The sequence below is a fragment of the Lissotriton helveticus genome, chromosome 3_1 (assembly GCF_964261635.1).
Source record: "Lissotriton helveticus chromosome 3_1, aLisHel1.1, whole genome shotgun sequence".
NCBI classification, from domain to species: domain Eukaryota; kingdom Metazoa; phylum Chordata; class Amphibia; order Caudata; family Salamandridae; genus Lissotriton; species Lissotriton helveticus.
The window spans coordinates 373776748-373792345 of NC_136061.1; the positions used below are offsets into that span (position 1 = coordinate 373776748).

Below are 15598 nucleotides of genomic sequence, written 5' to 3' on the forward strand. Positions count from 1 at the left end.
GGGGAAGCGTGATTGCTGCTCTCCTCAATGACATCATGATGGGAGGAGCAGTGCCAGAGTCGTGGAAAGGGGCGGTGGTGGTCCCGATTTACAAAAAAGGGTGTAGGGGAACCCCGGGGAACTAACGCCCAATAAGCCTGATAGACTCCACCCAAAAGATAGCTGGTAAAGCTATACTTGGAAGGATCCTCCATTGGGTGGAGGAGAATAAAATCCTATCGGACTTTCAGGCAGGTTTTCGGGCAGGAATGGGGACAATTGAGCAGGTGTTCAGGTTGGCACTTTTGGGGTGGAAGGTGGTGGAACTAGGCAAGGGTAGTCTTTACTTGGACTTTATAGACCTGAAGACTGCCTTTGACCTAGTCCCCCGGGAAGAACTATGGAGGGTTCTTTATGAGTTGGGATTACCCCCTTATATCTTGTCCCTCCTCACTAGCCTCCATGCCAATACCTTTGCACAGGTCCGTTGGGGTAAAAACGGAGAGGTCACTGAGAAAATACCGGTGTCTAGGGGTGTAAGACAGGGCTGCGTCCTGGCGCCCACCCTATTCTCACTTTATGTGAACGGAGTGGTAGATTATCTCCAACAAGAACCAGCCGACGCCCCCTGTCTCGGAGGAGTTCGGATCCCCACTCTGCTTTTTGCGGATGACACGCTTTTGATCTTGAAGACTCCCCAAGGCCTCCAGAAACTGCTAACGCGCTTTCAGGACTTTTGCGCTGCAAAAGGGTTAATAATAAATGTGGACAAAACCAAATATTTAGTCTTAAATCCACCAAGGAAACTGGGCCGTCCACCTACGCTTAACTCTGTTGCTCTAGAGAAAGTATCCGAATTCGACTATCTCGGAATTCGGATAACGGATAGAATGTCCTGGGTAAACCATATAGACAAAATGGTCCTGAACCATAAGAGAGTAGGAGGAGCTCTTATGAGGGAGTTCCGGGCCTCACCGAGGAGATCGCTCACCCCTGTAATCGAAATTTACAAGGCCAAAGTAGTGACATCAGCCTTGTACGGGGCGGAACTGTGGGGCCATTGCCGACTGGATGCTCTGGCGACAGCGGAGACTAAGCTACTGAAATCAATTATTGCCATCCCCCTGAGCACTCCTTCTGTACCAGTGTTGTTGGACACAGGCTGCAAAAGCATCAAAGATCAAGCTCTGCTCGCCCCCTCCTTTTATGGACACGAATTTGGAGGGGTGAGGAGTTAAAATCCTACGCTGATGGCCTGGGGGAAATAATGAGCCTGGGGGGCTGGGCAAAAATAAGATGGCTAAGAGACACTAAAAAACTAATGGAGAAAATTGGTCTGGGGGACTACTGGTTATCACGTTCAGCCCCCCCGAAAGAGGTTGTAAAGGCCCTTTTCTGGAAATGGGCTGCGGAGCACCTAATTACAAACTCGAACCACTGCAAGTCTACTGCCGCATTTTTACTAGTTAAAGACATTGTGGTTTTTGAGCCTTATTTGGATTTAATTACCCTTCCCTTTGACCGAGCGCTTTATTTTAAATTTAGAGTTGGTTCCCTTCCTCTTGGTGCTCTGGTATCAAACTGGAGTCTAGCGGCCCGTATGTCCCCCTATTGTGCTTGTTGCCCGAGCAAGATAGAGTCCGTCGCACATGTCTTGTTCGAATGCCCGGACTATGCAAGGCCTAGGAGTATCTGGTTGAAGCCTCTTTGCCGAAACATGGGTACACGTAGCCATTTAGCAGCCTTACGCATCCTAACCACGGACACATCCCCCCCAATTGTATGTGGAACAGCAAAATTTTTAAAACAGTTTTGGCTTATTCGTTGTAAGAGATTGTCAGTAGCGATTTAATTCTATTTTAGATAATTTATTATTGAACACCTTTGTTCTTTTATCCTTTTTAAATGTCTTGTCTAATCTGACTTCTTTAAGTGATGCTTTTTGTAAATGAAAATGATTGTATTGTAAGTGTGCTTATAAGATATCTTGCATATCGAATAAAAGCTTATGACTGACTGACAGAATTTCTAATTCAATTTAAAAAGAGAGAAATTTACAAACATTACTAAACAAGTAAAAGAGATATTATTTACAATAATAACTTATACTTGCAAAATAACAACTATAATTCAAACAAATTAAAAAACTGTATTTTATACAACAACATTGAAAAAACACTATCATATACAACGATATTTAAAAAAACTGTATTTCATATCTAAAAAACGATATTCTTATCTTCGTTATTAAGTCCCCACAGTATTCTGGCCACGATATTTGTGAGCCTCAATATTTTTTCGCTGATACTTTGGTCAAACACCAAACTCACCTGCTTCTGAGGTCAGTCATGTACATTTTCTGCCCCATGCTTCTTGAATACATTACCCTGTCAAATCTTACCTAGTTCCAGCCTTCTCTCATACAGTGATGTCCTTCAACCACACATCTTCTCTTAGGTCTTCAACCTCTGAGAGCGAGTACAAGGTTGCAAACACGCAGGCATGCATGCACAGGAACCCTGTCTGCCCACATAGCCAACCCCAAGACAACGCCCATTTATTCTCCAACTGTCATTCACCAACCACCCCAGCTTTTCCTAACCCTGCAGGTCCCCGATCCCCACCATTCTTTGTTTTGTTCTCCTTCCAACTGTCTGTATAGAGGTTTATAAATCTTTTCATTTCAGTATTATGTTAAGTTGCAAGCACCACCTCTGGAACTTATGAGCACCATTGTGTGTAATCACTAGTGTGAAGTGAAGTGACACCACTCACGTTGTACACAATGCCACACTACACAAAATATCAACTATCCAATGGGAGCGAATCTTTGTATATTCTATGAGGCGGGGTTTTGTGTGGGTGTATATATATTTATATAATATATATACACACATGTACATAAATATAATTATAAATGTATATAATATACATATACATACATAAGTATTAGCTGACTTGAGCCAAGATCATATTGGCTTCTAGTTCACTGTGGCTTTGGTTGTCTCAATAGCCAGGGCTTAGCAATCTTTTAGTTGCCTTGACAATAATTCTCACTTTTCCCATCCTGCTTCCTTCACTTTTCTCCAGGAGAACTTAAGGAGACTGATGCTTGCTGCCGGGAGCATGACCACTGTCAACATGTCATCCATCCCTTCACCAACAACTACGGCTACCGGAACATGCGCTGGCACACCATCAGCCACTGTGCCTGCGACAATGAGTGAGTACCCAATCGCATGCAAAAAGCCGGTGCCCGGCTTGTGACCCGCTCACCCACCTCTGTAGGCCTAGAGGTAACCTGTACTGGTTACCATCAGACATAGCCACTAGGAAAGTGAGAAGCAAGCTGCCTGACAGGGGGGAGTGCCAAGCGTGTGCTACAGGAAGCTTCCACTGACTGCCATGTCATCAGAAGATGGGCATGCAGTGAACCCAGGTGCCTGCGAGGACTGAGGGCATAGTCGCTGGTGCTCTTATTGAGGAGGTCATGATAACCTGCCAGAGACACACTCAGCCTATTGGTAGCCAACGAGGGAGTATTAAGCAGGCTACAAGTATCAAGCAGGCCACAAGTATCAAGCCGGCCTCGAGTGAGTATCAAGCAGGCCACAAGTATCAAGCAAGCCACGAGTGAGTATCAAGCAGGCCACAAGTATCAAGCAAGCCACGAGTGAGTATCAAGCAGGCTACGAGTGAGTATCAAGCAGGCCACAAGTATCAAGCAAGCCACAAGTGAGTATCAAGCAGGCTACGAGTGAGTATCAAGCAGGCTACGATTGAGTATCAAGCAGGCTACGAGTGAGTATCAAGCAGGCCACAATTATCAAGCAAGCCACGAGTGAGTATCTAGCAAGCCACAAGTTAGTATCAAGCAGGCCACGAGTGATTATCAAGCAGGCTACGAGTGAGTATCAAGCAGGCCACAAGTATCAAGCAAGCCACGAGTGAGTATCAAGCAGGCTACGAGTGAGTATCAAGCAGGCCACAAGTATCAAGCAAGCCACGAGTGAGTATCAAGCAGGCTACGAGTGAGTATCAAGCAGGCTACGAGTGAGTATCAAGCAGGCCACAATTATCAAACAAGCCACGAGTGAGTATCTAGCAAGCCACAAGTTAGTATCAAGCAGGCCACGAGTGAGTATCAAGCAGGCCACGAGTGAGTATCAAGCAGGCCACAATTATCAAGCAGGCCACGAGAAAGTATCAAACAGGCCACACATGAGTATCAAGCAGGCCACGAGTCATTATAAAGCAGGCCACGAGTCATTATAAAGCAGGCCACGAGTTATTATAAAGCAGGCCATGAGTGCGTATGAAGCAGGCCACGAGCAAGTATCAAGCCCCATGATATGTGAGTACAGAGCTGCCTTTGACAAGTAGTAACCGTTCAGGTACCTGCAACAACACACAATACCCAATCTGTACTCTTGCGCTCTAGGGGGTCAGTGGAACTCCATAAGTACCTACAAGGAGCGACCAGTTAATGCATGATTAGCTATGTCTTTGTGCACCTGGTCTGGGAGCTAGTAAAGAGGGACACTGTCTTCATTTCTACACACACGGTGGGACATGGAAGAGGGGGAGGCGGGCACAGCCTGCGAAAACAACAGACACTGTAATAACTCCAGTGTTCATAGCCTTCTGCAAGCGGACACGTTTTCTGCATGATCCCAAACAAAAGTCCTTATTTTACAAACATGGCCTCCCCACTAATCCCTTTCCCTGGCTTTCTACAAGGGATCAGAGCTAGGTCAGGTGCCTAAGGTTCATGATCCTACACAGGTTTTTGTTTGCACCATTGTCTCCAAGATCCAGATCTAGAAGTGCTGCATCCACCCGTAAGGCTGGGCTGTCTCCTGAGTCGAGGCCGCAGTGCTGCTAAGAAATGCTGCTCAGCTTGGGCTCCTTTCAGACGGCAATCTAAGCTGCCAAGTGGGATAGAGCAAGACAGCAAGAAGGAGCTCAACCTGAAAACTAGACACCAAACTAGCAGGCCAAACCTGCTCCCAGTTCACCCAAGGATACAACACAAGTCATGCTGATTTAATAAAGTCAAGTGGGTCAGTCAGTAAAAACATGGCCAGTAAATCCATGTGCATTGGTAATTTGGGATCTGCTGGAAGCATCAGTTACTTGTCCTTCTGCAGCAGTAGGAATGTCTGTGTCGACGCAACCATGCAGCGCTATCAGGCCCTAAGTAACTGAGCTATCTACTTATTAATCTGCAGGAACAGAAGTATCATCAGAAATGATCCAATGATCAGATAAAGGGTGATTAAGAACAGTCTTTTTCTGTCAATAGTTTTCTAACCACTCATCTCGATTTAGACCCTCTTCAGTGGTTTCTGAAACTCCTAGATTAAGAAGTCACATTTGCAGAGCATAATAACCACAACCATTGATGCCACCAGACCTCAACCACCCTCATGGGTGCCCGAGAGCCTCACTAGGTCCTTCCTATAAAGTACTCTTCCCTCTAGAACATAGGCCAGAAAAAAGATCTCTCTGTGAGAAGGATCTTGTCCTTGTCCAGTGTGTTGTATCTGCCGCCTACTCTACTGCTTTTAACTCCCATCATTGCTGCAATCTGAACAGAATGTACGTGTTTTAGACTTCTTTGATATGCTTTAACATATAGTTAAAACAGACAATTACAATTGGTAACTTGGCTATCCATGCATGTCTGGTGTTAGAATTTACACAGAACTTGCAGCGTGCGATTGAGTTTTCTCTAATTTTCCTATTAAGCCACTGGCCCATCGGTCCTGTCTCTAGTGCATCAAGAACTCACCGGATGAAAACAGAAAACGTGCTAGATTTTAATGTTCTAGAGTTGGTAGGCAGAGGAGTAAACATATCAATGTCTGGTAAACCTTCAAACCTACATGGAGAGGCTGATGACCAGCATTTCTCTTGGATGCGCCAAAGTGACTACCCCCATACATCTCTTGGGCCCTCAGGAGGAGGTCTGTGGAGCCACAGATGCTCTGAAGTGACCACCCCCAATCATCTCTTAGGCCCCCTGGATCACAGCAACTTCATGGAGCCCCAAACGCTTTGACGTAATCCCCCTTCGAGCATCTCTTGGGTCCCCAGTACATATATGGAGCCAAACAGTCTCTAAAGTGACTGCAACTTCAAGGATCTTTGGGGCCCTCAAGAACTTCACAGAGCCAAAGATGCTCCGAAGTGACCACCACCACACGCACCTCTTACGCCCTAACAAAGTTTATCGAGCCAAAGATGCTCTGAAGGGAACACTAGCTCATGGATGTCCACGATCCAACAGATGGTCTAAGCTGACTCTCAAGCTTCTCTTGAGTTGTCAGGGTGTCCTTTGTAGAAAAAACCTTTAAACTGACTACCCCAACTAATGTTTTGGAACAGTTTCATACCAAGAACACTCCTAAATGTCTAAAAGTGAGCTGCCTGGCTACCAGTTTCTATCACAAGATGTCCATGGAGCCAATGATGCCCTGAATTGACCACTGCTTTATGCATCTCTTGAGCTCTCAGAATAGTCATGGAGGCACTGATGTGCTACAATGTCCATACTAAAGCATCCCGTTGGTTCACAGGATGTTCTTGGGGCCAAAGATGCTTTAATCTAGCTTCCTTCCTGGGTTCTCAGGATGCTCAAGGAGCCACAAAGGCTATAAGTTCACTACTCATCATGTACTGGTGGCTTTCGCAGGGCAGCACCGATTCAATTCACTTCCGGAATTCCAAATGGCCCTCAAGACCTGGCTGTTCGTATAAGCCTTCAGGACCTGTAAGCGCCTGGAGACCCTATCAGGTGATTAGCTGTGCTTCATGAATCTTGATTGATTGATTGATTGATTGAATACAGACTCATCGCATTGTAGTTAGAGGCCCTCCACCTAAATCACACCGATCGCTAGACTGAGGACAGACTCAGAAGAGGGGCGCCAGCACATTGTTTCTAGTCAATTTAAAAACTGCTTTGCTTGGGCTGCTACAAATTCATGTTTTCCTCTGGCGGTTCCACAAAGACCACAACACGGCGGTTTACCGTGCTCTTTGCATAATGAGTGACTGGAGGGGCTCTTTATGTAACTGGTCCTCTAGGAAGCTTTTCAGATTTTGATGACCTTTTGGAGACTGAATGCTTTTTCAACGTTCTTAATGGTACCTTTTGCAGATGAAAATGAAATGGGTGTATATAAAACGTCATAACTAAACAATATAATTAAAAAGACACGGAGACAAAAGGAGAGAGCATAATCAACTAAGTGTTCAAGCTTAAACTGGAACACGAGAATGTATCAAAAGATGGGGGAAGGGCAATTTCTAGAAAAGGAAGGAAACGGATTGAAAATCCCCATAATTATTAAAGATTTCAGTGTCATCCTGACAAGACGCTGCCTAAGTTGCCCTTGCTTTTAGACTGTATTAGAAATGGAAAGGTTCAGCTAATGACCCTGAGGGAGGGACCAATCAAAATCAATGAAAAAATAGACCTTTACTGCCCATAAATGATCAGAAATTATTTACATTATTTACACTCCGGCTTCATTCCAAGTGTTAAACCTTATTACTTTACTAACTCATTTCAACATTATTTTTGTATCAGCACAGTAGGAAAACCTGGTTGACACTGAACACCTCAGTTTAAAAATCAACAAAAATATTTAAAAGAAATTGTGCATACAAAAACATGTGATTTAGGTGATTGACGTGTGATGTGGATAATTGTCCCGATCTTAACAATTATAAATGTGCTAGCAATTAATATAATACAACTTAAGGACAATTATCCTACGCCACACTACACACCCCTCCAATATATTCCATGTTGTATGCACAGTGTTCATATTGCCTGTAAATGCTCCCCATACTGTGCGTCAACGTGTTTCGACTTCATATGTGAGGGGCATGGTTCAAAAGAAGGCATCCTCAGGCCCAAAATTATGTTTTATATACTGTCAGAAAACTTGATTATGGCGCCACACCTAAAATTCCTTTGCCAATATCAAACCACATACATTCCAGGTACCATATACATTCCATATCCATTCCAAATTTCACGAATACGGGCTGTTAAAACAAAACAGAAAAGAGGATGTATTGACTAATGCCCAGTGTGAACTAGTGTTTCTTACCTATTTCCTTAAGTGCACCACACGAGATATCTCAACAGAAATGGCATTCATGTGAGCTTATCTATAATGTGGGGGTAACAAAATCATATTAGTTTACGATTATCACCATTCAAAACATTTTCATGTGATTGGTATCTTTGCATGTACTACAGTCTGATACGGGCTATGGAGGTGGGTATATCGCTCCCACTTGGGCTATGTTACTTCAGTGGTGCGTCCTCATTAGTATGGTTAGCATCAGAGGGACGATTTATTTGTCCAGGCTGCATCACACACGAAGGGCAAGTGTGTGCGCAGGCGTGTTCAGTCCACGTCCCTGTGAGACATGGAAAAGACGCTGGGGCTCCTCATGCGTCCTTTCTAAGCATTAGTCTTTCCATACTCTTTGCCTAGTTTTCTGTGCAACGGATGGCACTGGCGCTCTTATTGCGTCACTCAGATGCACTTCCTTACCCTGTGCTTCATGGGAAATGTAGTAGGGCCACTTTGTTCCAATGGGTGTCTGGTTGCAGGCCCAGTGGGAATTATGGTCAATCTGTGACTCTGCTTTCTCCCCCCTTGCCTCCTAGAATGAAGGACTGTTTGCGCAGCGTGAACGACACAGCCTCGCGTGTGGTTGGACAGGCCTTCTTCAATGTCATCCAGGTGCCGTGCTTCGAGTTCATGTATGAGGAGCAGTGCGTGGAGCGGTTCTGGTACGGCTGGTAAGTGTCTCAGACTCACCTAGAGACCAGGGGGCAGCCATTGCATGCTCAGGCCCCACTGTTCTACAAATGCCCTCCCTTGCTTACACTACTAATATTAACACACAATCTATCATATAACAGGTAATTGCCCGACCCCGTGTAGATGTGTACAGTATGAATACACATCTGATACTGTCCTCTTTACATTTCCAGTTTGTATTGTGCAAGGATTCGTCCTTTCCCGTTTGAAGGCTAAAGCCCAGTCAGCCTGCTGGAGGTACCAGTTATTTGCATCCGGTTTTGGGTTGTTGGCTAATACACAAAACTGTTGGCAGCAGCATTGAATTGTCACTATTTACCCTTTTGATGAATCTACTTCTTACTGGAATTTGGCAACGATTGCATTTAATTGTGAAGAATGTTTGTAGAGTAATGAGCATCTTCTTCTGATTACTCCAGCATTTTCTTCTGGGTAAACCAGAATCAGCGCATTGTCCAATCAGTGATGGTGGGACCACACAGATGTTTTTTATCATACTGCCCAGAAAAGGCGTTTCTGTTTAAGGAGAGATGGAATTGGTCATGGTACCTTTCAGGTCCTACATGAATCTCGTATGGTTGGCTTTGTTCTCAGATTTATTGTATGCCACCGCCTATCACCTTGGGCTCAACTCGTAAGATTCTGCCTCTGCTTATGATCCGTCTGAATGCTGTTTGGGTGATTCGGCGTGCAGAGGTTAGTCGTTTAATGAGGTGTGAGCGTTTCTAGGTATAATGGCCTTTTGATCCAGAAGGTTTTGTAGGCTGTACAGAGAACTTCAAACTTTATCCTAGTATCTACTGGGACCCAATGGAGCACTGTCATTGCTGGCTTCATGTGGCGACACCGCTTCGGGTTCAGGCAGAGAGTAGTAGTGTTTGCTGGCACCAATCATTTTATGGAATCATAAGTCACAGTGTAATCCATTAATACATCAAAACAGAATTGAGAGCTGGTCTACTGACAGCCTTTCAATCCCACCTAACAAAATTCAAAGATGATGGGATCTAGAGGTCTCAGCTCTCCAATAATACAATAGTGGCTAGAGGAGTTTAATTTAATTGAATTAATCACAGAACTGATTAAAAAGAAAGCAATGGGTGGCTTTAATTTTACAGAAGGCTGAGAAATGTCTTCCCAATTTCTTCCCAGTGGAAGTAAATTTGGTAGCTCATTAACACACAACATAATATGACTGCCTCAGAACGAAACAACTACCTCACCATGTTCTATTTCAAAATTCTTACAAATATATAATAATATAAGCACTATAGGTTCTGGATCTCTATAATTGTTTATTATTGAGTATTTCAGTGGATATCCCCGAGGACTCAGAGATATAATCACAGTGAGGCTGACTAGTTTCACAAACATTTCTATATTCCCTTGCTGAACGGATGATAAAAAAACAAAAGTCACATGGATTTCAGAAGACCCTCTATTAGCCTTATTCAGGAGGATCTGGTGCCTTTCCAAGCTACACCTGGGATTTTATTCAAATTTATTAACTCTTCGATCTCCTCTGCTACGGCTCCGAGCCAATCCTAATGAGAGTGCACATTTTAGGCTCACTTCCAACCATGTCTACTTGGCAAAATTAAGATAGAAAGATGTCTGTAAACAGCTGCAAGCCTCCATAGAGGAGAACCACATTTTCACCCCACATTCTGTTTTTCGTCCAATTTACAGCACAGAAGCGATTGTTACTTTTGCTCTTGACAATCCTAGTTAAATTGCAGCGGTTTTTGGTGCTCCAATACTATTTGATCATTCTGCAACATTCAAAATGGTCAGTGATCACATTTCATGGGGCAAGGTGAAGGAGCTAGATTTCTGGTTCCTCCTCTGAATTGATTAGACTGTTTTCTGAAAGATATAACACGAGCGGCAGCCTTGCTGCCTTGCACATCATCTCCTCCGATACTGATGCGTGGTGTGCTTCAGAAGTTGGGATTGGGCATGGTAGTCGGCAGTTGGCCATCCAACAAATATGTTCTGAAAAGCATAGGCTTCTCCCAACTGAGTTGCCAAAGTAAAAAAAAAGGTACTTTTTTGGACAATTAGGCAACAGTGGTCTCACCGATCTTCAGGGTGGCAAAATCAATGTATCCCCCCTGAACCCCAATAGGACATTTACATTCTGAGCCCAGCTCGAAGGGAACAAGACATTATGGCCTTGGTACAATACAGGGTTTATTATACTACTGGTGAATATCTGGATGCCACCCTACAATCAATAGAGAATTTGCAATGACTCCAGAAAGCTGCGGCTCAGCTACTGTGTGGGTTCAGGTGTCAAGAGCATGTGCCTTATCAACTCCTGATTACAGTTAAAGACACTTTGGCTCTCATTCAGAAGGCAGGATAATCTTGATTTGGTCAGCAAAGAGAGGTACCGGCCAAATCAGGATTACAAGGTAGAGGGAAACCCACACCTGGTATGCCCCCTCCCCACCTCCAAACATTTCAGATAGAAAAGGGTGAAAAGTGTGGAAGGTAAACAGCTTGCAAATGAGGAATAACGTCCAAGACTCAAATCTGTGCAAAAAACGATTTCCATTGTGATTTCCCATTTCTCAGGGGCTCATCCACAATGGTCCATTATTTCTGAATTCTGGTAGTACTGATACCAGTGGCATTGGTACTTCCAGGTGCGCACCCTCCATTCATCTTTAATCATTTGAGGACATTAACTCCTTTAGACACACCCAAAAGGCACATTTACTCACCATGCCGTTGCCTACAATATCCTGTGCCCCTGCTTAAGAGTGTGTGTTTTAAGTACCACGAAAATGTTATCGTTGCACAAGCTGTGCTCTTTTACAATCCTATAACTAGCAAGCCTTCAGACCCTCTTTCCTAGACAATAAGTGGATTTCTCTCAAATTTAATGGTGCATAGTTTATCACTTACTAATAAAAGTTCAGGCGAAACTCACAACTTACGGTTGGATATTTCCCACCTCTTTCTGAGCAGACCACCCATTGGCTTGGTGTCAACACCATAGCCAACATGGAAGACTGACTTCTTATTCCTTTATGATCCTGTTATGACCCTTCACTTTTGTCAATTTACACTCCTTTTACTTGCTGGTATAGGGTTTCAATTGATTCAGGCTGGGGTATGAGCAGTGGGCTGCAAAGATTGGCATGCATTCAAAGCAAAATATAGCATTTTCCCCATTTACGCTACATGGACCAAAATAGTCATTTTGTCATATTTATTTCCTCAAGATACTCTCAGGGCAAATCATATTTCACAATAGTGTAAAGTTGGTTACAGGACCGTATGAGAATGTGGCGCCAATACCGGTTAATTAAAATTAGTGTACTTGGCATTGACTTTGTTTTATTTTCTCATTTCTACAGGTGCAAGAGGTACAGTACGGTAGCAGTTGCAGTTCCCCAACCCCCTGTGCTGTATGATTATGGTGGAGACTTAATAAACCATGTCCCGACAACCAAACCAAAGAATCAAACCACTCAAATTTCGACTTCACCACAAGGAAGCAGCACAGCACAACCGACTGGAACCTCTGTTGGAACTAAAGCTCATCCATTTGGAACCACAGCTCAGCCACATAGAGCCACAAGTGGGCAACTTGGAAGCAAAGCTCGATCTCTTGGAACCACAGCCCATCCACTTGGAATCACTGAGGAGCATAGTTCAGATGCTTCCAAGGCTCCAACACTTGGACAGGTCATTCAGGTCACAGAAGACCTTCTGAAAGTAATGGTGACCACAATAAGCCCAAGTACCACTACCGAGAACAAGACCGGAATTGATAGCAAAAAGCAGAGAAAAGACAAGAAAAAGAAGAAAGAAGGGAAAAAGCGTAGGAAGGGAAAAGGGCTCAAAGGGAAGAAGAAGGTTCTTCCCATAAGTGAGGATCCCATCCCGACATCCCTAGTAGCATCAGCTACACCTCCCATTTCACGCAAGGATCTGTGGGTGGAAAGCCTAGGGAAGACCCTGGATAGTGAGTTGGAGCAGCATTTGTTTGACCAGAATCTGGATTTAGGAGGGAAACAGGTTGTGTTTAATGACGTCCTAAATGATGAACCAGGCAGAGACGAGGTTCAACTCTCCAACTACACGCTGGCAACCCCGACTACCAACCATCCTACCAAAAAGACTGTGGCACCAACTCCAGCAAAGCCCACTGCAAATGCCGAAGGGCAGAAGAAGAAGATGAGGAGGAAGGATAGAAAAGGACTGAAGCGCCTGAGGGAGAAGGCCAGGTCTAAGCGGGAGGATCTTGGGATTTAAGCCAGTGCTGTGACTTGTGACGTGCTGAGCACCCAGCCATCCTCTGCTTCCGAGAGAGTGTGTAATCATTCTGGGAAGAGGTCAACTGGGCCACCAACAGTCTGTAACCTCTGAAAGGCTGATAGTGGTGGGAAAAATAGGTTACATATCAGGCACAGGCACTACCAGTCTTACGAATTCACTGGCACGTAGCACAATATCTCTCCATCCCTATAGAATGGTCTGCCTCCAAAGGTGCATTCAAGAAGAGTGAAGCATGCAACTTGATTTTTTTTCTTCTGCCCTTGCAAGTTTAGCTGAAGTATCTCAGCTGTCTCATTGCTCGTGGTATTATAACAACATCACAGGATTATCAGGCAGCATTTCGATATGAAGTGGGCGCCTTTGCCTCATGACTTGGGGGATGCTTGGTGGCATAAGATTTGGGGGATGCTCGGTAGTGCCTTGACTTGAGGGGATACTTGTTAGCACCATGGCATTGGGGGATCCTGGCATTGGGGGATCCTAAGTGTCGCCATGACTTGGTGATGCCTTGTGGCAAAATGGCTTGGGGATGACTGGTGGTACAATGATTTAGGTGATGCCCCATGGCACCATGATTTTTAAGATGTCTACTGGCGGCATGATTTTTGGGATGCCTGCTGAGCCATGAATGAGGGGGCACCTTGAGGCACCATGATTTTTCGAGTGTCCTTATTTGCAGCATGTGCATCTGCAACACACATCAGAGAACCACAACACAGACTGTGTCAGCGAGAAGCGATCTAGAGAATCTCAAGTACCATCAACAGAGGCAGACAGCAGCAACAGAGACCTTCAGAGAGCAGCAATGGAAAATATCAGCAAACTGCAGCCTGTAGAATGTCACAGACCGTCGATACACCGATTCCTGCTGTTGTTGCTCTCTGGTACATCATTTCTTGGTGCTCTCTGATCTTCCATCTTGCTGCTCTACCAAACTCTGTGCTACTTCTCTATGGCAGTCTATACTCAGTTGTTGTCTAACATTCTGAGTGACTTTGCCATCCTGTGGTGCTGTTGCCTGATCTTATGTGCTGTGGCGCCCCTGTGCAATAGGGGAGGTTTGCTAACAATGTTGTGAGTTGCTGCTCTCTGATATTCTGTATTGGTGCCCACAGTATTGTAAGCATTGTCACTATTTATTTTCTACATGTCCTGCTCTCATGTACACGATTTGTTGTTGCTCCCTGATACTGTTTGTTGCTATTTCTTAATCTGCGTCGCTGCTCTTTGATGTTCTCTATTTTGCTAGTTTGCTGATGTTCATTGGTGATGTAATTTATGCTGTTGCTTTTTGATATTCTGTGTTGCCACCAGTGCTTAATTTGTAAAATTATAACTGCCAGGACCCTCCTGAGGAGGCCACACCACCCATTGCTGCTGTCAGCGCTGCCAATTACAGTAAGAACATAACTACTAACCATCACACTAGTACAAGTGTACAAGTGTGGCAGTGCTGTCTCCTCCAGGTCCCGAAAGCTATACGAATGGCTTTGGCGACAGGTTTTAGTAATTTTTAATGTATCTTGAATTAATAAACAGCTGTTGTTGTTCTTCTCTTTAAATTAGACAAACAGCACTGCCATCTGGCAGACTGTCATAAGTGCCCGTGCTGGGCACCGGAAACCGCCAGCTCAAATTAAGCACCGGCTGCTACTCTCATACGTTTTACATTTTGTTGCACTCTCATATCTTTATTTTACTATTCACAGATATCCCTTGTGCTGTGAGTGTTTGATTTCTTGCAGACACGCTCTATGGTGTTGTGTTCTCATTTTGTGACATTCTATGCATTGTTACTCTCTGCCAGTCTTGGTCGCTGCCCTCTGCCTTTATGTGTGATATTACTCTCTGGTACTCCATCTGCTCCAGAGCTCCTATTACTCCTCCATAATATTCTGTTACTGTTCTATGAATTGTCGCTCTTCGATATTCTCATTTGCTGTTTTCTGTGCTCTCTTTCTGTCTAGTATTACTTTTCTCTGTTGTTCTATGTTACTACAGTGTAACATTCTGCTTGCTGCTTCTCTCTAATAATGTATGTGCTTATGCTCCCTGATAGCCCACTGCGTTCTTGTATGAGACCCTGTGTTGCTGCGGTCCGGAAGTCTATGCTTTTTTACTCTTCTAGTCTGTGTTGTTGCACCTCCATTTTGTTGTTACTCTTATTGTATTTCGTTGGTTGCCTCTTTCTGATGTTCTTGGCGCTCTCTGATAGGCTGTGTTGCTTCCATTTGATATTTTATGGTGTGCTGATATTTTGTTCATCAGTTATATATTTTGCGTTGCCTCACTTAGGAGTTGTTTGTTGCTGCCCTAATACTTTGTTTTGGTACTCTTCCACTATGTAAGCGGCTGCGATTCGATTTTCTCCGTGTTGCTGCCTCTAACAGTCTACATTTCTGCTCCCTGATTGTATATATGCCACTGCACTCTATCAGTATGCTCCCTTGCGTTCTGTGTTGAGGCTTTCTTAC

At 44.3% G+C, this 15598-nt stretch overlaps 1 protein-coding gene across 1 annotated transcript in view; it reads left to right on the forward strand.

Moving 5' to 3' along the window:
* LOC144824552 (uncharacterized) overlaps nt 1-13100 on the forward strand; it is a 30468-nt gene extending 17368 nt beyond the window's left edge. The window contains exons 2-4 of the mRNA XM_078683609.1: nt 3070-3202; nt 8675-8809; nt 12200-13100. Coding sequence (XP_078539735.1) covers nt 3070-3202; nt 8675-8809; nt 12200-13100 — 1169 coding nt within the window. The remainder of the gene's footprint in view (nt 1-3069; nt 3203-8674; nt 8810-12199) is intronic.
* Nucleotides 13101-15598: the final 2498 nt, after the last annotated feature.